The sequence below is a fragment of the Leptidea sinapis genome, chromosome 7 (assembly GCF_905404315.1).
Source record: "Leptidea sinapis chromosome 7, ilLepSina1.1, whole genome shotgun sequence".
In the NCBI taxonomy this organism is placed as follows: Eukaryota; Metazoa; Arthropoda; class Insecta; order Lepidoptera; family Pieridae; genus Leptidea; species Leptidea sinapis.
In genome coordinates, this window is record NC_066271.1 from 9,369,298 (window position 1) to 9,393,403 (window position 24,106).

The window sequence follows — 24,106 nt, forward strand, 5'->3', positions numbered from 1 at the left end:
GGGAGACTTTTTAGGGGTAAACGTTCAAACTTGTGTCTTCTTGGGGTTGTTTGATAAAATTTTGTCGGCCCCACTCCGAGTCTTTGCATAGCATAGTCTCGATTTCAGACACAAGTTTGTTCCGGTTCTCGTCGACGCTTTCCCGGGACATGTTGACACGGCCGGTGTAGGAAGCATACCCTGTGCTGTCATCTGCATAGCAATGACTCCCGCAAATTTACAGCATTATTAATATCCAGAAGAAGAAGTGTGGCATAGCACGCGCTTTGCGTTTATGGGTTTTAAGTCGAAGCATGCACCGTTGATAATAACCGTGATGCTTCGATCAGCCAAAAAGACCTTCTCTCGGGAAGCCCATAGGATGGCAGTTTCGCTATAAGCGAGCTATGCCACACCAGATCTAAGGCCTTCCTATGTCCACACTCACCGCCAACGCCTTTCCCTTCGACTCAACAATCATATATATATTTATTTAAATACTTTCTGAATGGCTAGTTCATATTTTTGTATGGCACGCAGGTGCGTCAATGAACTTCAGTCGACGCTCATTGAGGGACTGGATCTTACGATCCTTACTATTTCAAGCCGTCCCATATTTATTTATCTCTTTTCAAAATTTATTTTAATGATCATGTTGTCACTGTCTCATGCTGGTGATGTCAGAACATCATCTGATCATCATCTATCTATTATTTGTAATTAAATAAATATTTCTTCAGAGTTCGGAAAACACCAACATAATTCAGCATATACACGCGTACTTCAAATGTTAATATATTTTCAGATTTGTATTAATTGTGTTAATTTTGTATTTAATATTTTTTGTTTATTTCATGATTATCGTTTATTTCTATATTCTTTATTAAGTCTTATGTATCCGCTTAGAAACTTGCGAGATATTTCTAACACAAGTGTCTTAAGACAACTTACTGGTAAGTCTCAGCAACTAAATTGTATACATATAAATAATATGTAAATACAGTATTTGAAATAAACGAAAAATTTAATTTAATTTAATAGAAAAGTTTTATTCAATTTCAGATGGATGAAGTGCTGGCCCATTCGCACAAGTACCGCGTGTCAATGAGTGAGAGGAATGGAAGACGAGGTCTGACCAAGTCCACACCAGAGTTGACTTATAGTTCTCCTCCATCGGTTCTAGCTCTGACTCATATATCACACATCGCAACTAGAACGCCGGCATGCATCGCCAAAGAGGTAAACAGATTGAACGTACCTAATGAACAAAAAATTATACTTTAATTTTATATATAATGTGTATACACCTTTTCTCTACCTCTCTTCGTGTCTTTCATTGTAGTCTTTTAAGTGCTGTCTGGAATAACTTTAGTATTATCAATAACCAAATTACACTTTACCTTATTTCTTCGAAACTTTCAAACCCTAAGTCACCAGTAGGAGGCTCCTTTGCACAGGGTGCCGGCTAGATTATGGGTACCACAACGGCGCCTATTTCTGCCGTGAAGCAGTAATAAGTAAACATTACTGTGTTACGGTCTGAAGGGCGCCGTAGCTAGTGTAATTACTGGGCAACATCTTATGTCTCAAGGTGACGAGCGCAATGTAGTGCTGCTCAGAATTATCAATTAGGATATGGCGTATCAATTACCATCTGATAAACGTCCTGCTCGTCTCGTCCCTTATATTCATAAAAAAAAAACTCTTAGGGGTACAATTTTGATCTGACGCAGACACATGTATTTTATTCGCTTAAGGATGAAATTTCTAAAAATGATTAGAGACAATTTACGTCATTTAGGGCCCTTTGTGAAAGATATCAAGTTTGTTTTCAAGTCGTAATAGTTTGGGCTCTCCGTGGAGTCAGTCAAATAAATCCAAATTAAGGTTAGAGAAGCTATAAGTGTTTCTTTTTTTTTAAATCAAATCAAACCAAATCTCTCCGCATCTACGTATATTTCTCCTAATATATAATATAGTTACAATAGTACAGCAATACTTATTCTTAATATACTTAAAATGTTAAACTACAGTTGGGAGACAGGAGCTCAAACTAGGTGGTCCTACCTAGTTTGAGCTCCTGTCTCCTGCCCCCAACTCTTTACTAATTACATATATAATTGCATTTTGTTTCCAATATTATTGAGACTAAATATAAAATATGTTTGTGTATGTATCGTTTGTGTATGATTATGAATGCTTCCAAGAGTGTGTCATTCTCTTTTCAATTTGTGTGTGTGTGGGTAAAGATGATAAAAAATTTGAACCTATATTACCTTTCATTTCACTATCAACATTGGCAGTAGTGATTGGAACCAGCTACCCCCGTATATGTCCAAAGATATAATCGAAACATTTATTGCGTTCAGAAATAGGGCTTCACTGTAGTTTCACGATACAGTTCGAAAACGTTCAGTAAGTTTTCCCATTAGGGTTAGGGAAATTACCTTCCCTGCATGTTAACTCCGTGTTCGGCTTGTACCGTTGTCGAGCCCGCAGTCACTTTAAGTTTTATATAATAATATGATTTATGTATAAGTAGAGTGTTCTTTAATGTTTATTAAAGGCTTGAAGGAAATGTAATTTAATTGATTACAAAGAAGGTAGTGAAGCCCCTTAACAATACCATGTTTGAGAATGGTCCTTCCAGCAAGACTCGGCGCCGGCTCATAAAGCTCAGTCTACGCAGTCTTGGTTGGAAACGAACGTTTCGGACTTCATCAGAGCTGAAGACTGGCCGTCGTCTAGTCCCGATCTTAATCCGCTAGATTATGATTTATGGTCAGTTTTAGAAAGTACGGCTTTCTCTAAACGCCATGATAATTTGGAGTACCTAAAACAACCCGTACGATTGGCAGTGAAGAATTTTCCCATGTAAAGAGTGCTTCTATTGATGGCAACTGGCTTCAACGTTTAAAGTACTGTATTGCAGCCAATGGAGACCACTTCGAAACTTTTTATATTTTAAATTGTTTTATATATATTATATATATATATATAAATTACGTGACACGTTGTTTGTCCGCGATGGACTCCTAAACTAATAAACAGATTTTAATGGGGAATACTGCATGGAGTTCAGTTTAGTCCAACTTGAGAGATAGGATAGCTTTTATTTCGATTTGGGACCCATATTTATTTTTATTTTCATTATTTGTTTTGTATGGACATATTTTCTATTCTGTTTTTATTATCTACAGAACAACGTCTGTCGGGGCAGCTAGTATATATATATATATATATTAAACTAATACATTGTAATAATAAATATAATAAATGTTATTTACAATAGAAAATCTGTTTTTCGTTGTTCAGTATTTATGGCAAGACTAGGTATATAATATATATAATAATGTCAGTCTGTCTGTTAGCTACTGGTTTAATATTCAAAATATCAAGCAGCTAATGCACACTACACACCCAAATTCACACACACACAGAAAACATGATATTGTGCGTACATTTTTTTGTTTCCTTGCTCGCTTTGCTATATTTGTTTTATCTCGAGTAGATTATTTATTCATGATTTTCTCTTTGTATTTGCCTATATAATATAAAATCACTGTTGGCCAATGATCTGTGCTTTATTACCTAGCTAATAAGAGATGTAATGTGCTGTAGATTTTATGAAATAAATAAATAAAATAAGGGACGAGATGAGCAGGACGTTCAGCTGATGGTAATTCATACGCCCTACCCATTTTAATGTAGTGCCGCTCAGGATTCTTGAAAAACCCAAAAATTCTGAGCAATTGCGCTCGTCACCTTGAGACACTCGTCTCATTTATCCAGTAATTTTACTAGCTACGGCACCCTTCAGACCGTAACGCAGTAATGTTTACACATTACTGCTTCACGGTAGAAATAGGCGCCAAGAAATAGATACGCTATCCTTTTCTATCTTATTGTTAAAGATGCTCTTCTCTCTCTAACTCTTTGTTTCCCAGGATATGTAAGTCTATGTATAGTTGATACTACGGTTCTTAAGTACACCAAAAGAATGTAAATACTGATGTAAACAATATATTATGTTTTTAAAGTGATAACCCTCACTTTTAGGATTAAAACAAAAAAAAAATTGTGTTTTAATTTAATTTTTCAAATTTTATTTGTGTATTAATCCTAGAAGTGAGGGTTATCACTTTAAAAACATAACATATTGTTTAGATTTACAATAGCGACATCAAAGTCAAATTCCTAATATGCAAATATTGGGGTTGAGCAGGTTATCAACTGTAAAGTAGATCCTGTAGATGAAGTCACAACCTGAGAGTTGAACAAAGCAAATAGAATTTTATAGCGAGGCGGTACTCGAACGGTTAGCTCAGTTGGTTAGAGCACCGGCTCGGAACGCTGGAGGTCGTGGGTTCGAATCCCGCATCGTTCATAAAATTTTGTTTTTCAAATTTTATTTGTGTAATAATGATGTACACATTTTAGATTTTCTTTTTAATGAAAATAAGGGACTAGGCGAGTAGGACGTTCAGCTGATGGTTATTAATACGCCCTGCCCATTATAATGCAGTGCCGCTCAGGATTCTTGAAAAAACCCAAAAAATTCTGAGTTGCGCTCGCCACATTGACACAATATGTTGTCACATTTGCCCAGTAATTTCACTAGCTACGGCGCCCTTCAGACAGAAACACAATTATGTTTACACATTACTGCTTCACGGCAGAGCCTCCCACTACTAGTTTTGAATAAAATATTTATCAATTAGGTCAGATGAGAGTTTTGGTTATTCATTATAATAACAAATTAACAGTAGTTATTTACTAACGTTTTTATACTGCTGATTGTAAATATATTTTGTTCTCTAGATTGTAGGTATACTTAGTACTGTTTTACTCTTTTATCGTGTACTTAAACAGACATTGCCGCACGTATATCACAATTTTATATGTAGTATGCTGCAAAGGCTGTAGTGATAAGCTAAAAACATTTGGACTTATTATTATTAATCAACACATTTCTTTTGCTCTAATATATTATCTATTAAATTATCTTTCATCTTTGGTTTCACTTTTGTAGGCGGAAATTTTGTAAGGTTAAAATCTGCAACTAGGCAAAAAACTTTACATAATAATGGGCACAGCAGTGCTTGATGAACCAGAGCTGCAATCCTGTACCAGGGTCCATCGAATGGGTCCAGAATGGCGGGACATAGCATATGATTTAGATTTACTTGAGCAGGAATTGCATTCACTTGCAAGATGACGAAGTGGTACAATGTATTAAGGCAGTAGCTAAAAATAGACCAATTAAAATCCCACAAGGGTTCAATATTATATACACCACCAATTCTTAGTAGATAGTTTCTTGTTTCAAGGCGACACTAAATGCCAGCGACCTTGAGCGATATGAGTTCACGGCTGCCGGCCCGCCATCTATGTAACAAAGTCAATATTTTCAAAATTATTGGGTGGAAAACAGTTTATATGCTTACAATCCTCGTTATTCACTACTAATGCGAATAAATGAACCTACACAAAAAAGTACAAGCTATAAGAATAACTTTTCTGAGAGAAGTACCAAAAAATGCGTCACACCATGCCAAAAAACTTGTTTAACTTCAAAGAAAAGTGGCAGTTCAAAAAGACTCGGCAGTGTTAACTATAACCAACAGCAAGCATTAGCAACCTCCAAATAAGACTTAAGGATATGTGTAACAGGATTAAGTAGTGTTCATAGCTCGATATGCTAGACTTTCACCACAAAACTTGTCTAAAAGCCCCATGTTTGCGTGTTTTCTGCTTACTCTTCGCCTTAATTTACAAATTTTGGTATTCTTTGCTTAGATTCGTATTCCTTAGCTGTAATAACAATGACGTTGTAATTACGTCATTGTGTAATTAAAATATTTCTTACTTATAGATGATATATTACTTTGATCATACGTTTCTACCACATACACCGTCTGGATGTGTGGCGTTCCCGTAAACTGCGGTTAGGAACTTTCTTTCCGCTACACATTAACTATATAAAGAGCTTTCTTGTGCGGTGTTTCTAGGACGATACGGCATGGGTTCCTTTAAAAAAAGCTCGTAAAACTTCCTAAAAGACCAGGAATTCTCCTGTGATTCCTCTCGTGCTGCAGGAGAATTTGGTAACTGAACATTAAGTAACCTGTACACTATTTCCTCCACTTCTATAAAACCAATATCAATGTCTGTTTACATGAAGACGTGCAAGGTCGGTCGGGTTTTGTTTTTTTTTTCTGTTGATCGCTGGTTTTTCCCCTTTAAAGTTTGCCTGAAAATTTCGATTTATATGTACATGGGCCACACTAAAAGTTTTGCACGTCTAGCTAATCGGAACTATTTGAATTTCGAATGTTATATTATTTGAAACGTTGCAATCTTCTTAGTAATAAAAAAAAACAATTGGCGGGAATTCGTTTGTCAATTATTTTTTATCGCACATCAAAGTTCTACGTAGACAACGAAAATGGAATTAAGTCGAAATGATTTTGGAGTGATGATTAGTTATGATTTTAAAAGTTCTGTCTCTCCGCAAGACTGTGCCGCTCGTATTCAAAATGCTTTTGGGAGAGAAGCACCTTGCTTGAGCACCGTGAGGCGGTGGTTTGCTGACTTTGAGAGGTCGGGGTTCTTTACATGACGAATTTGGTGAACTGCCGTCAACGAAAATAATGTGGCTACTGTTAAGCGGCAAATTGAAGAAAAACCGCGGATTACCTATGAGACAATTCGAGGACTATTGGGGATTGTTATGAGCCAAATTCAGAAAATTTTACACGAAGAATTGAAAGTTCGGAAACTTTGTTGTCGTTGGATCCCTCATAAACTGACAGCGGAGCAGACGCGGGCTCGCGTGGAATCTTGCTCACAAATGCTAATGAAGTACGACCACGGACATTCTAATGCTGTTTGATGACATTATCACAGGAGACAAAACGTGGTTTTATTATTTGGAACCCGAAAAAAAACAGCAATCTTGTGAATGGGTGTTTGAAAATGAGAAAAGACCAACAAAAGTGAGGCAGGCGAGAAACTTTAGTAAACAATGATCGCATTTTTTCTCAGCTATGGGTCCAATCTGCACAGTTCCACTTGAAGATCAAAAGAGTGTTAATGCCGAGTGGGATTCTACCATTTTGTTTACCCAGGGTGTTAAAAATAGTTCGCGAAAGACGAACAAAAAGCCGCGTTCTCCAACATGATAACAACGCTTCTTCACACACGGCCATCAAAACTAAGTCATTTTTAGCTTCCGAAAAAGTACAACTCGTTACCCATCCTGCACATAGCCCCGACCTAGCACCCTGTGATTTCATCTTATTGAGACCGAAAATAAGTATAGTCTGTAGTATGTCTAGTGCCAGACTACTTACCTTACGTGGCTTTAATGTAGAAACTTGGATTTTCTAAAATCCTAAAATCGTACCTCTTAAGCTGCCCACACATTAACAATCCGCCGGCCAATATATGCATGTTGAAAAGGCTTGCTTCGACAGCTTGTATCACCCACAGGGACGATGCGTTATCGAGCCTACATAAGCAGCCTTTCTACAGTCAAATACGAGCTCAAACAATATACGAATATGTAGCTCATCGCTTTTTACGTAACATTGGGAACTCACGTAGCAAAACCAGACGAAATGTCACTTTGACGAATCGCAGACTACCGCCTGCTACTGTTAATAATTATTATTTGTTTATCTGCGGTATAAAACTGTCGACTGCCGCCTTCCAGTTTGTTGACAGAAAACCGGGATTCGATCATTCTGTGATCCATGCAGAGCTCGGATGATCGGCCGCCTATTATTAATATCGTACGTCTCAGAGATTTTATTTTATTTAGATTTAGATGACGAGCGCAAATATAGTGCCGCTCAGAATTTTTGGAATTTTCAAGAATCCTTAGCGGCACTGTATTGTATTGGGCAAGGCGTATCAATTACCATCAGCTAAACGTGCTGCTCGTCTCGTCCCTTATTTTCATAAAAAAAAAGTTCTTATGTAAACGGCTGCTTATATGATGAACTTTATTTTCAGACAGAACCGATATCAGATAACGAAGAAGAGAATTCAGTTCATGATGTAAGTCGACACAGAGGTCGTCGACCAGTACGAGGGAAGGAGCTCTATGTGACAGTCTCGGAGATACAGTTGGTGGCAGGTGGGAGACTCGAGGTGACCTGCGTCAGTACGATACCTGAGTTTAGAAGCATTGAAGACAAATTTGCTGATGTTCGGAATGAAACTGTAATAGGTAAAACAGCCATATTGATTAATTAACCGACTTTAAAAAAGGAGGAATTCGACTGTAATTATTTTTACGTTTGTTTCCTCAGAACTTTCGACTGGGTGAACAGATTTTGATAATTCTTTTTTTATTTGAAAGCTGGTGATTCTCGTGTGGAATTTGGAATTTCTGACAATGGCATCCATATAAAAACCATAAAAGTAAAATTTGCATTAAGTATGTGCGTGACAAATTTACGAATAACTATGATTTTTTTTGTTGGAAAGGATATACATACTTCAAAGGCAGTTTGGTTAGTTATGATTATGGGATCTCTGACAAAGTAACGGAACTCTTAAATTCTTAGGAACAAATCAACGATACTCGGCCGAATATTTTATGCTGTCCGGATATTTGAGTCACCTGCAGTAATCTCATTATTGTCAAGTAATTGTCGTAGTCGAATATGATGATCAATGGAACTCCTTAACGACTTACAGTAGGGGTGCGATCGATACGATAAAATGTAAATTACTACTAAAATAAATAATTCTTTCATTAATACTTAGTTTATTTGTATATAATCAGTAATGGATGATATTTGGTTACTACTAGGACTGGCTGTTTTAATGTTAGCAGTAAGCTAACTGTTTCAGAATCTTTTAGAGGATTCATATTTTGTAGATAAAGTCTTGTATGTAACTGTTGATAATTAGGTATTAAAACACTCATGTGATACTATTATCACACTCGGCTTCGCCTCGTGAGATAAATCCACATTCGTGTTTTAATACCCCTTATTACACAACAGTTGCATAAATAACTATTAATATATTTTCAGTGGATATCATCTCGCCGACACAGGAAGCAAGAGCTGCAAATCTGACTCTTGCGCAAAGTGCATCATCTGCAAACTTACCAGCGACTCATTGTACGTCATATTATATTTTGTTTTTGTTACTTTACATTATTTGACTGAAGATTGCTTCTTAATTTTAATTGAACTGGCTGTGATAAATACCGAGTAAATGTTATGTAATTTTTTTAAATATCTTTTATGTAAAGAAAGTAGTTTCTGTTAAGCAGCTTTATACAACATAGCTCTTCATTTTAAAAATTTGAATTTAATTATTGACCTAAATCTTAAATTAAAAAAAAATATTTAGTGTTACAACAACCTAATTATGCTCTCCATAATTCACAGTCAATTTGATATACAATACAACTCTGTAAGTAAAAAATAATGTACATAAATATACATTGTTTTTTTTTTAATGTAGCTACAATACTAACCCTAAGGCCTATCGCAGATGATACACTTTTTGTGCGTCACACTTAGTCTGCATTGCGCGCAAAATGTCTTTGGCAGATATTACACAGACTCAACGCACTGAACTGTAGGGATGTACTCGCAATGGAAGTACAGAGATTGCGGTGTATTACTTCGTACTTGAGATATAAAAAAAGAAGAAAAAGAGAATTTTGGGTTCATCCTATTCTTTCAGTATATCTAAATAATCTTTATTAAAGGGACTGTTTCATATTAAACATCAGTTCTAAAACTATATCCAAATATATGTGCACACTTCATCTCACAATTTTCTTTTTAAATTTCTGTCATGGTACTTTGCCAAAGATATATCATACAGTGCTGGTCTGTCTAGCTACATGATACACATCAATCACTAGCAACTGCAGACTACAGACTAAATTGTGCGTCGTCTGCGTCAGCGCGTGTAGACGTAAACGTTATATTTTTTTGGCGCACTTTTTGTACTTCTCGGTCTGGCGGGGTCTGTCAGATCTACGAGGATATTTTGTGTGCCAGACTTGATGCGCGTCCGCGTCGCGTCGTCTGCGTTACTGCATATCTTAATATATATAAATTACGTGACACGTTGTTTGTCCGCGATGGACTCCTACCAACCAATGAACGGATTTTAATGAGGATTACTTCATGGAGTGCAGTTTGGTCCAACTTGAGAGATAGGATAGTTTTTATTTCGATTTGGAACCCATAATTATTTTTATTTTCAAAATTTGTTTTGTATGGACATATTTTCTATGAGAGAATTTAGTGAGACACGGTTTGACAGTTCCGCTGTGAAACAATTTCATTATAACAACAGGGAGCATTATTTACGAAATAATTCTTGATGTGTTGAAATATTATTGGCAAATTCCTATTAAACAGTATATTTATTAATAATAATAATGTAGATAACTACAGAACAACTGTCGGGTCAGCTAGTATTTCTACATGTTTTATTATCACAGACTAAAAAGTGCGTCACGGATAGTCTGTCGTCTTCGATAGGCCTTAAGGGAACTTTAAATAAGGCATTGCACACTCCTTGTGGTTTAAAAAAAAATGTTATATGGTAACGTTGCAGAAGATATTAAATAATTAGATAAAACTGTGATTACAAAATACATAACGAACTACATTTTCAGAAGGACAAAATAATAATAAGGTCATATTGTCTGAACATAAATTCAATAACTTCTGAAACAGATAGCATTAGTATAAAGGCTGAGACTTTATACTTAATTTAAAAAATAATTAATATCCTGAACAAATTAACAGAAAAAATATAGGTATACGTTAAGAAATTCAAATAAATAGCTTATTGAAATGGCCAGCTCAGATTTTAGAACATTTATATTATTGCTTAATCTGTATTAAATTCTGATTTCTTCCAATCGAATTTGATTTGATTTATTATGAAATAATTTAATTAATGTTTATGCATAGAAAAGTGAGCTCTAAAATGTTGCATCTTTAATGTTCTTTATTAACGTTTAAGTTTTGTTATTAACGTTATTATAATGTTGTTTTATTGTAAATATTTTACTGCCATAATTAGCAATTAATCATAAGACGATATTAAAATGTAATATACGTGAATAAAGGCTTCAAGAATACCTTATTGTGCCTAGATTTTAATGGAATCGCCAAAATACATATCAGACATGTGAGATACTTTAGACACATATATACTTACCTTAACATTTATTAATGGATATATCTATTAGGTATAAGTACCTTAGGATAATTGTATTGTCAATTACTACATTTAGTTATTATAAATATTTTATGCTTTGTTATTTAGGTATTTCATATTCTGATCTATCTAATCTTTTCCAAATTATAATATCTTACGGAAAAAGTGCGAAGGTGGATAAAAATGATAAAAAAAAATTGTTTAAAAAAATTTACATTTAAACCACATTGCTGGTGAATAGTTATTTTATCAAATATATATTCCTACTGCAATAATTGTCAGATAAATTTAAGGTTAAGTTAATTTGAGGCTCTTTATGATAGGTAGGTACTTAAAATGAGCTATGAGGGACTTCGAACAGTGTCTCAGTTTTGCCTTTATTGTAGGTAGGTAGGTAATCGTTTTTTTAATGAGTTGGCAAAAGTTACTGCCAAAGAAACCATAGTAAACCTTGGACTTTATAATACTAATCATAAAATTATAAGTACCAAAGAATATGTAATAGTATATCACTTACACAAATTTGATAGGTATCCGTTAATACTACTATCTAGATAGTAATTGTCGAGATTGTTATCTAGATCGCAAAAAAATGCGCAAAAATCCAAATATCAGAGCAATCCGCAACTGAACATACTTTTGTAATTCCGATATAGTAAGGTCGTTGTAAAATGTTTGTCGAAATCGATTTTGCAATTACAATTACAGTTAATTTATTCTTGACAGATACTAAATACATGTTAAGTCCTTATCTGATTAATACCCTTCGAATAATAGGTACCTCCTTTTTAATTGGGATCAATAAATTAAATGTTAAAATAAGATATAATTATATATAAAATAGTCCGGCTTAATTATTGTGCCTATTAAGTGTATTTAACTGCTGAAAGACATTTAACTATTTACTTAAGTTATAAGTATCAATAATTTAGGTATAGGTACTAGATAATAAATTGCAATCTAATTCAAATGTAGCTATAACAAGTCGGAACTACAAAAAGTGACTATTTAGTACGTTCTCATAAAGTTTTGAACAAATCGCCATATTATATTGAAACTAAGCTTTGCGTGATACTGTAGTTTTGTACGTTTGTGTTTGTGGTCATAATGTAAAAAGCTGAAAAACAAAGGAAATGCTATAAAAATCAGATATTAATGAGGATTAACCGAATTAGATACTAGCAAAGCGGAAATCGTACCGGAAGACGCAGTATTGGTAGGCACAAGATGGACCGACAATCTGGTCAAGATCGCCGGAATACGTTGGATGAGGGCAGTGCAGGACCGATGGTCGTGGAAATCTTTGGAAGAGGCCTTTGTCCAGCAGTGGACGTCTTCGGCTGATGATGATAATGATGAAATTTGTCGGAAGTGTCAGATCCCACAATGATACTCGCTATTTAGCTATTCTATGGTTTGGGAACTGTCTTATCATTAAATGTTACTTGGTACGTAGTAACAATAATATGTCGGATGTGGGGTATTCAACACTTTATATACCTTGACTTAAAAAAAAAGACTTGAAGAAACGTATAATTTGTTTTATTAATATCTTAAAAATATATGTTATTCTAAAAGGCATCTTTTAATTTAACGATATCTTACTTATTAATATCAAGGTAATGTGAGTACATCTCACACACACATTGTGAACACATTAACAAACACATCTTTATTAATTCACATATCTAATAACTAAATTAACAAAAGCTGTATTTTTTTTACAATCAATATTTATTAAATAGTAAAAAGTTATATTTCTTGTTTTTACCTTTGGTCTAAGTTGCTGTGGCAGTCTTGGAATTCTAAATTAGTTAAATCTTTGTATTTGTATCCATTAAAAGCCTTCTTCAGTTCAAATTCATTTTCCACACGTTGCTCATTTCGCCTACCAGCTCAATCAACAATTATTATGGTACAGAGATCCTCATCCAGATTGTATTTATATTCTAATGATCGTACATATTGTTCAGCACTCACTTTAACCTCCCTTACTGTTGTCCGAATGACTTTATCATTGGTCGTATTATTGGTCCGCTTTTTGCTAGCCAGTAATTCTTTATTCCTGCATTAGCTGCTTTTCTATGCACAGATCATTTTCAATGTGATCAATACCACTCTTCTGAAAACTAAATAGATTTACAATAGCAGGATCGTTTGATTGTGCCGCGAACACGGTCACCCTCGTTTTGTGTGTGACCAAAAAGTGTTCACCAACAAACGATGAGTGACAGTTCCGACTTTGTAAATAGCTACAATAAAATTGTACAAGAATGAATACATTATCTTGTGCCAGCGGCATTTTATGGCCGTTTAGATAGTTTACGAAAGCACATGAAGTTTCTAAACGTGTTGGGTACCTATATACATATTTTAAGTAAAAAAATTTAAAGAGCAACAGAACAACTAAGATATATAAGTATAGAATGGTTGGTAATTCCAAAAGTCGAAATTGTGTTAAGGTTTCCTATTACAATCTATAATAATATTGTAAGAATACCTTATACTTGTATGTCAGCTCAAAGACGGATGTTCATTGTAAAATTACCTTGCATTCAAATCATAGAGTTGAATACTTTTATGCGAAAGATATTTCTGACATAGAACTTCAGTGATATTGAAATGGGTGTATGTATATTAAAGTGCTTTTAAAACTTTTGTCTGTCTTTTATTGCCTCGTCACAAAAGTAAATCTTAGAGTTAAACCTTTTTTATAGGAATATATCTATATCGGATGAAGATGTAAAACAGTATCATGAATTATAAAATGGAGTTATACCGAGAAAGATCCCCGATCACATCATACTCTGCAAGTCACACTGAGACTTGTATCAGTAAATGTGCCATGTGCCTGTAATCAAGCTTTTTGGTCAAAGGCAAATCAATTTTAATCAAATTTAATAACGAAAACTAACTTAAATAAATTTTAGGAAGGGCTCTATGAACGGCTGGATCAACTGGCGTTGCGTAGAGACGTCACTTCATTGTGTATTTTCTACAGCATTTATGACGGCGAGTGTTCCGAAGAGCTGTTTCACCTGATTCATACCGCCGAATTCCACCTTCGCACGACACGCCTCTAGTTAGGATATCATCCCCACCATCTGGATGTGTGGCGGTCCTCCACAGTGCGGTTTTCAAGGAGCTTTCTTCCACGTACTACAAAGCTGTGGAATGAACTTCCTTATGAGGTGTTTCCGGGACGATACAACATGGATACCTTCAAAAAAAGCGCGTACACCTTCCTTAAAGGCCGGCAACGCTCCTGTGATTCCTCTGGTGTTGCAAGAGAATGTGGACGGCGTTGATCACTTAACACCAAGTGACCCGTACGCTCGTTTGTCCTCCTTTTCCATCATTTAATCTACCATATTATGTTCGGAACAAGTAGAGCTCGCGAGAACATACAATAAACTCAACGGCCACTCTTTTAAATCAATGAGTAATTTTTTTATAATAGCTGTCACATACTTACTTACGTAATAAATTAATAAAAACACAATTTACTACTTGTGCAATGTGCTACTTTTCAAATTTTAAAAATTAAATCATTTTCTAATTGAAGTCTACTTCTCTTTTAAGTTTTAATGTCCTCCATTGAAGAGATTGACAGTTCACACAGGTATGAAGTGACGAATGGTAATAATAATTTTAAAGCTTCATTGCATGAAATCATTATGAGAGTCTTTTAAAATTAAATTATCTATATGACTGACGAGGGGGGGTGGCCAAAATTTTTCCAGCTGTAATGGAGTCGCGAAATATATAAGATTGAAAAACGCTGCAATATAATATGAATTATGTTCAAAAGTAAAAAGTAATGAAAAATAAACTACATATTTACAATAGTACTAGCTGACCCAGCAAACGTTGTATTGCCGATATTAAAATCGCGATACAAAAGTAACTGTCGATCGTAGATGGGTGAAAATTTGAAGTTGTATGTTATTTTTAATGCTGACCCATAATCAAATAAATTAAAAAAAAATGTCAAACAAATTAAAAAAAAATTGGCGTGGACCATCCTTAACATTTAGGGGGATGAAAAATAGATGTTGTCCGATTCTCAGACCTACCCAATATGCACTCAAAATTTTATGAGAATCGGTCAAGCCGTTTCGAAGGAGTTTAACTACGAACACCGCGACATGAAAGTTTTATATAATAGTATATCTATAATAGTATCCGTCACGCAGTTGGGTGAAAGGCTCCATGATACAGTCAGCTGTTCTTCCCTGTTGTATTGCCGTGTTTAGTATATTCAATTAATATGTAATAATTGTCATTATTAATTTAATAGTTATTATTTTAACAATTATTTGGTTAAACATTGTGAGGTTAGTGCGTAGTTATTGGTTTATCGTGCTAATATTATGTATTGAAAAAACATTATAAAAACATAATTATTGTTATCACAAATCCATTGTATCTTGTACGAGAACAAAAGAAAATAGTCTGATTTATATAAAATTAAAAAAATAAGAACTTTAAAAACTGACTTGTTTCTCATTTACTCTAGATACTAATACGATCCATAAAGAACTACATAATATTATTTACAATATATATTACATAAACAGTGGGAGGCTCCTTTGCACAGGATGCCGGCTAGATTATTTTTGTTCATTAATGTGTTTTGGTGTTAAGGGCACCGTAGCTAGTGTAATTACTGGGCAAATGAGACTTTACATCTTATGTCTCAAGGTGACGAGCGCAATTTTAGTGCCGCTCAGAGTTTTTGGGGTTTTCAAGAATCCTGAAAGGCACTGCATTGTAATGGACAGGGCGTACCAATTACCATCAGTTAAACGTCCTGCTTGTCTCGTCTCGCACATAAAAAAATATATAATATATATATATATATATAATATTACTTACATATATAAATTGTTTGCAATGGCCAATGAAGTTTTCACTTCTGCTGCGCGGTCTGAAAACAGACACTATTTTTTTTTTTAATAAATAGCTTTCTATTTGCAAGCCAGATCGTAATTTAAATAAATACTTTAAAGAAGATCCTTCCATTATCAAATTAATTTATTTAGCCGCTAAGCCACGAAAAGACTTTATAATAAGGACTTATGGACTTTTATAACAACTTGCTCAGTACAGCGAATTAGATTTATCTCGAAGAAGGATGTCAAAATAATGCTCAAAATACCAATCAAGTTTGAGGAAATTAATTATAATTGTGATCGTAGGAGTAAACAAAACCATAATTTTTTTGTAAGTTTTTTATTATTAATTTATAACAGTGATATTTTTAATAAATTTGCAACACACAATGACTAAACATAGGTAGTGAATGGGTGGTGTATGGGACTTATAGCCAAAAATATTATTTAACGATCTTGCTTGATTACTTAACACATAACTTTTTATTATTACTTATAACGCAAGTACGTACATATTAATAACTTTATGTACCTATAAGTTTCATACGGGTTATCTTTAAATCACTTACATCTCGTTACAAGAAAGCGGAACTTAACTAAACTACCTAAAAATATAATTAGGAATGCGAGGCTTTGCGATTATATTCAAATATAGATTAGAACCATAATATTGTTTCATTTCAGTATTTTGGAGAAGACCAGTTCCTGTGCCTAAATTGTAAAATATCAAGCTTATATGGACTCCATACTCTATTCTTGGACGAATTCCGGAGGCAATAGAAATAAAACTAGTACTTAAGTATTGTTTAAATAAAAATAAAATATTATGCAGATTGCAAAGTATTTAAGTTGGCTTGGTTTTAGAATATTTATTCACATGATTGAGCTACAGCTTAAGCCAAATTCTTTTAAAACTACCCTTGTGGTTTTTCAATCCAGTAACTCCGCCAATTAATACTTCTAGTACAAGAATAAAATGTATTTGATTTAACATCCACCCCCCGTGCTGTAAAACACGCAACTGTGTGTATGTGTAATCGCCTATGATGTAATCGACACCGCCCAACTGTTACAGTTTGAAGGTCATCATTTGATGTGTCAATCTTTTGATGCGCTATTAAGCACAGATGTTAAGACCTGAATGGTGCGATGGGCCCGGGGCAGATGCACGCAAATGGATAAGTAAAGTACCAAGTATCAATCGACCTATCTACTGTGGTTCCATGCAGACATTTTAAAAGTACCGTCCACGTGTTTATCTATTTAAACAGACTTTCGTGTCAATTAGTTCGGGGGTAAAAACACACTTAATTAAGTTCCAGTGCCCATAGCTCTAGGAACTAAACTAATGTCGTGTTGTGGATGATGGCTATAGAACATTTGTGTTTCGTTAGCACTGCGGTGCGGCGCCGGTTTGCGTCTCGTGTGTTCGTCCTCACGTGACTAGAAAATTACTAAAACACTAGTAAGATAACATGTAACGGCAAGAAACTGGCTGATAATGATGTAACGAAATATTTAAATACTTTTGCATATATATTATAAAACCCTTTCTATACATTTCATCTTTACACGACGTTAAGTGTTGTTTAGCCAATAATGCAAAAGATACCCAATATAAAATGAGTACATGTGTAGATAAGCAATTGACAGTGCTTATAAATCTAACATAATATTTATATTATAGATTTGTATACTATAGATAAAACTCGCATTTACACTACCATAATTAATAACATACGCAGATAATACTTAATGCCTTAATTAAAGTTCGTTGTAACATAATAATGTTCCGTCAATAATTATTATTGTAACGGTGTATAGAATATATACACTTAGGTTAATATTAGATGGAAATAATTTTATCACAGATGGGTAATCAACACTCAAGCAAAGCGTGATGATATTGGAATTGATAATTAGTATGTGTTTTTTACTAATTATAGTTAAAGACAGTTGGTACTCTCATAGGTACAATAAATTTGGCTGCAAAGATTCTAAAACAGTTATCGTATTGACAACATTAAAACACCCAATGTCCTAATAACCATTACATCATCCAAACGAGTGTTGTAATGAAATTCAGCACAACATTATATCATCCGTTTTCATTACAACACTCGTTTGGATGATATTATGGTTACTAGGGCTGGCTTTTTTAATGTTAGCAGTAAGCTGTTTCAGGATCATTTATAGAGGATTCATATTATGGGTGTAGATAAAGTCTTGTATGCAACTGTTGATCATTAGGTATTAAAACACTCGTTTAATGCTATTATCACAAGATAAACTCACATTCGTGATTTAATACCCCTTATTACACAACAGTTGCATAAATAACTATTAGACCAAGTGCGGGGCTACTGACTATTGTCAGAAGTGACACATTTTCTAATTTTAATGAACAAAGAATGTTGTGGTTATGATTGGTATTAGTTCATTCTACAGGTACATTACTATTCTACTAAAATTTTATAATGTCTCGGTCATGTGTCAAAAATTTTTCATATTTTGTAGAAACGTAATTTTGTATATATGTATATCAATTGTAGGCAAATCCTTAATTTGTATGGTGCTTCGCCAATTTGAATGTGTTGAAGCCCTTATTTTGGAGCCACTAGCTTTTGTGATAATGATGACCAGGAATTCAACTATACCCATAAACTATAGAACACAATATTCATACTTCATACATAATTCATAAGGATTGGTCTCCATTGCGCTCCAAGAACAATAGCTTTTTTATAACAGCAACTATTAGAGCATCTTTCAAATTTTGTAACATACGCTTTGTGTTATTTTACATTGAAATTAATAAAATACAAAATACTTACTGATGATACTTATGTGACCCCAGTCTTTCTTATTTCTTGTAGTATTATTTTTACCAAGTACTACTACACAACCCGGCATTTTATTTTCAATTATTAGCAAAGTTTAACAGAACATATGGCACATCAATGCCACGTATTATTCAAGACTGGCTCGAGTACACCAACTTGAGAGTACTATTGTTGTAGTTGCCGCATTTTGCGACTACGCCTTCGGTATCAAGTCGGAGCGCAGAGGAGACCAATCCTTAATCTAAGCTTACAAATTTAAAAATAATAAATTGCATAACAACAATAAACCTAAAATAACATACCAAAAATAATATTAAAAATAAATTCACTATGGTGATAACAACTAAAAAGCTTTACGGTGTATTAAAAAAAACTAAATAAAAATAAAATTATCTACCGTTTTTAAAAATTAATTGACATAATATATCAATATAAAATAATAATACCTTTTAAAATTATTCAATCATGGTTATGAAATAAATTTTAAGCAATATTTTAAACATACATATTATTCGACTTAAAACTGTATTCCATAATTTGTGTCACCTACTTGTTTTAAATGAAGCATTTTGAATATAAACACTAGCTGTTCTTTAAATATTGTTTTAAATTGTTTGTTGTTCATCTGCTGAAATGGTTTGGACATGTCGAGAGAATGAATGAAGAACGATTGACGAAGAAAGTGTATAAGGCCAGTGTGAATGAAAGTGTTGGAAGGGGTAGACCTAGGCGGATGTTTCAAGATCAAATCAGGGATGTATTGAAAAAAGGCCAGGTCAAGAGTACCCTAAACCGGAGAGCATGTATGAAAGGAATAATGAAAGTGGACGAAGCGAAACAAGTATGTAAGAATCGTAGCAAGTGGAAAGGCGTGATTTTATGTATGTATGTATGTTATTCATCTAGTAAAAGGTTGTTTACTTATCATCATACTGGTAGTATGGGTATTGAAACACAAGGGTGGAAGGAAACTACTAAACTGGATATTGAATAATGAAGTAGCAGCGTGTATACTAAATGACTTTATCATAATATTATAAAATCCATAACTATTAAACAGCGGGCCTTTTTTAGTGTGATTCTTATCCCAATAATTAATATTAGAGTATATTTTAGGGCAACAACTGGTTTTTTAATATAATCTTAGCTCTGTTGTATAGATATCGCGAATGCAATGGAGAGGACTTTGCCCGGAGTTCCCTGCGAGATCGAATCAGAAATGAGGAGTTCTGTAGGGGAACCAAAGTCACCGACAGATCTCAAATGATTGCGAAACTGAATTTGCAGCAAAGTCCTCGAATGGTGACCACGTACAGGAGGACGCAGTGTTGGTAGACCCTCACAAGACTATAAGACAAGTCAGGATCACCGAAATAAGTTCAATGAGTGCAGCACAGGACTGATTGTCATGAACTTGTGTTTGGGGGAGGCCTTTGTACAGCAGTGGTCGCATTCCGGCTGATATGATGATTTCACGAATTGGTTATAATATATAATCAAGTTACAATTTATCTTTTTTTTTTAATACAATAAAATGTGTCTCCATTCATTTATAAATTGAAAACTCCATGCAGTTAACTGTCAGTAATGATTCATAATAAGAAGTTTAGCTAGTCAACAGACTAGCTGAAGAGAAATATACTTTTTCAATATAGTTGTTTAATATGGCATACTTTCAGAAGGTGTAATTATGATTCGAAAATTAAATCTATTTCATTCATGTCTTACTTTTACAGTCCCAACAATTACTTTTGCAGTTAAGTTTTAACATTATAAGAAAATTTAAAAAGTTTAGTAGCAAGGAACTCTATATACATAGAACAAGATTGGATAGATTTTTATATGAGGATAAATTGATGAGTTTTTGCTTAGCAACACTCATTAGGATAATTTGATGAGTACAGACTCATTGCTTAGCATGTGATTCAGGCAATTCTTTTAAATGGATGTTTATTATATTTTATTACCAGTCTTAATTATTTCCAGATCAATAGTCAAGAATTGAATATGCATACAATTACATACATACAACCCCGTTGCCTAGTTTTGTTGTAAAATTAAAAGTCCATTTGCAAAAATCATTTTCTGAAAGTATGTTGAAATTAAACATATTCAATTATTTGATTTGTTTTATGCTATTAAAAATGGCTCGAGCTTTTTAATGACAGCTTGTGTGCAATACCCTTCTTTGCACCCTTGTATTACAATGTACTATTACCACCACCCAGTCCGAAACATTTCATTTAAGATCTTTCCTACGCTCTTCTACACTTGAAAATTATATGAAATGTCTATCAACAAAATATAACTAAAACATAGTTTACAGACTATAACATCACAATTCAATATTTTGTTTAATGCAAGTAAGTCACATTTCATTTAAATTATATATATTTTGATTTTTACTAAGTCTTGCTGTCCATTTGAGCGACAATTTGATTGGAAACCACTTTTGTAGCCACAGCAGCATTAGGGATAAGAAAACGATCCATACCTTTAATCAATAGAGTGTCACCGTCAGGTACGCCATATTTAAAAGTTATTAACTCTGGATGCCTCTTCTTAGCTGTTATTTTCACAATAGTAGAAAGCAATCTTCGAGACACGACTTTACCAAGGCCCTTTTTGTTTGGAATCTCCCGCAAAATAATCAAGTGCATTTCTGTGACCACTAGAAATGAGTCGTACATGTAACCATTGCACAATACTTCCTGACATTGAAAACTGTCAACAACATTTGAACTTTTCAAGAATGATTGTATTTCTACAATTTCTTCAAAGTTATCGGTATAGTTCATCTCATGCTTTGAGTCTTGTATAGGATCATCATCCTCATCATTTATACTAAATACCGGAGGCACATTCCTGTATCTATTTTCTCTTCTATCGGAAGCTGATACATGCCACTCACTATTATTTGCAGCAGAATTGGGATTAACAATATATTCAATCAGTTTCCCCTTAACTTCTTGGCTCTTTGCCTTCATTGCTGTCGATAATTTCCCAAACAGTTGAATAGCAGGTATATTTTCTCTTCGTTTTATTTCTCTCACTTCTTTTGTGGCGATATTGTTATTTGGAGCACACACAAGACACATTGATGGATTGTGTTCCTCTAAGCAATCACTCATGTGAGGTCCAAAATAGTCATGAATAGCAACAAAACCACCATCCAGCATAGACACATGTTTTATGTTCCTTTTTAAAAATGATGCCACCACCATATGAGCATAACTATCTTCTTCAGTTCTGCCAGATCCAACAAAACATAAGTGCTCGCCAGCTGCCAAGGATCCTGCTGCTAAAGCATGGCGCTGAGCATTCAACAAGCCCTGTACTGCTGTGTTGAAAGCTGCAGGTTCTTGTAACATAAGATTACAATCTAGGTGAAAAGCAGTTGATAAATGGCCAGCATTGTACTGTTCAGCTGGTCTACAGTCAACCAAAAAAAATTTAACTGAATCAGAGTCTGTAGCATCCTCAGTAGCACTTTCTATTAGCTCGTGTACTGCTAATGGTAAGCATAAGGCTTGTGAGTACAATTTAGAGTTGATTTCAAGTCCACTGCCAGAAAATAGTACTTCTAAGACATCTTCCCGGAATGATACAGGTGTTTTTAGGGAATAGTAATGTGCTAGAGAACAAAAATCTGAGACATCATTAGCCTCAAGTGCTCCCGGCATTTTCCTCAAGCAATCTATTATTTCTGATTTTTCCTCTTCCTTCATTTGTAGTAATTGCTCCCTAGCATTTATTATCATAATAAGACAAAGAAAGAAGATGAAGAAAGGATCGGATCTTTGAAAATATAGATCCCACATGTAAAGTACTACTTCAATGTTGCACAGGCCCGAGAACAGAGATCTAAGCCATGGCATACAATATTGTTCAGGTGTTATCCTTTTTGTATCCAAAAAGGAACACAGCTCAGGATCATGGTATTGAATAATCAATCGCAATATGTGGAATGGTACACCATTGGGCACACATCCATTTGGAATGTATAAGTTTAAAACTTTTTCAAACAAGTTGTAAGTATCTGATCTAGGTAACTTTAGACTTAGGAGTGGGTAAAGAATTTCTATCCAGCCATTGCTTGGTGCATAGTTAATTGACTTTGATTTACAATAGAACGTAATAATTGACTCAATGTCTGATATCACTGATAACTTTTCATCGTCATCGTTGTCTAGCTTCATCATGAACTTTTTCACATCATCCCTGAGATCATTTTGATTTGTAAGATCGAAAATTTCATCAAACATAAGAAGCTGATTACCACTTTCTTGGCAATTAAGGCATAGAAGCCATACATCCGCACGTAAACTATCAGGAATTCGTTTACCCTTCGTTATAGCATTTATTTCCTGAGGCGAACAACCATCTAAAAGGGCAGATTCCAACTCTATCAACCTGAAAAACAAATAGCAAGTGTTCAACAATATCTACATGAAAATCAATCGTATTACTATTACTGAATAACAAAACAGCAAGCGACGGGAAAATATTAACCATGTTGTATCTTCTTCATCAACAGACATTCTAAGAACTAGACAAACGACACAATAATTAAAATATTTATTAAATTCTCTCAATTCTTTGAAAATGGAAATAAAAAACAGCAGGAAAACAGATTCACACTTCAGACCGAACTGTCATTAATCAGAAACGAAGAGGATGTAAATACTACATAGGTACTACGTATTAGCAATAATTACATGAAATATGTAGGTACACCACGGAGAAACAATTCAGTTAGGCAGGTCCAATTTCGCGAATGAGGTCACTCGCTCTTGAACCACAAAAATCACTCAAGTTCAGAATGACCATGGACCGGTTAATTAAAAGATGAATGATGATATTATGATAATGATAAATGATAGCGATATAATAATATCTGGAATAGAATAAATTAATGAAAGTTACGCTTCAGCGTGATAATAAAAATAAAAACTTACAAGGTAAATAGATAAAAATCGAATACAAAAATACGAATAACTATTTATTTTTGTTTAATTTCCCTATAAACCGAGTACAACTACTAGTTACTACCGATATACCTTTTTAATTTAATATTTTAGGTAATATCATTACTATGCATGAATAAGATGTTTAAAAAATAAAAATATTATTCGCTTTCGTCCGAGGAAGTGATATGGAAACAAAACCTTTTTT

The 24,106-nt window shown here is 34.1% G+C and overlaps 2 protein-coding genes across 3 annotated transcripts in view; one reads left to right on the plus strand and one right to left on the minus strand.

Moving 5' to 3' along the window:
* Positions 1–20,239, plus strand: part of LOC126965460 (uncharacterized) — a 204,037-nt gene extending 183,798 nt beyond the window's left edge. Inside the window, exons 6-9 of the mRNA XM_050809087.1 lie at positions 1,042–1,218; positions 7,999–8,215; positions 9,030–9,119; positions 20,092–20,239. Of these exons, the coding sequence (XP_050665044.1) occupies positions 1,042–1,218; positions 7,999–8,215; positions 9,030–9,119; positions 20,092–20,198 (591 nt within the window). The 3' untranslated portion in view covers positions 20,199–20,239. The remainder of the gene's footprint in view (positions 1–1,041; positions 1,219–7,998; positions 8,216–9,029; positions 9,120–20,091) is intronic.
* On the minus strand, positions 12,887–23,579 carry LOC126965455 (TBC1 domain family member 23). Of its 2 annotated transcripts, XM_050809084.1 has the most exons (3): positions 23,444–23,579; positions 21,426–23,344; positions 12,887–13,322 (listed from the first exon to the last, which is right to left on the minus strand). In XM_050809084.1, the coding sequence occupies exons 1-3, from the start codon at positions 23,470–23,472 to the stop codon at positions 13,276–13,278; spliced, it is 1,995 nt and encodes a 664-aa protein (XP_050665041.1). In that variant the 5' UTR covers positions 23,473–23,579; the 3' UTR covers positions 12,887–13,275. The 2 variants fall into 2 exon arrangements, with proteins under 2 accessions (XP_050665041.1, XP_050665040.1); XM_050809083.1 differs by lacking the exon at positions 12,887–13,322 and having other exon boundaries at positions 16,413–23,344.
* Between the last annotated feature and the right edge of the window lie 527 nt (positions 23,580–24,106).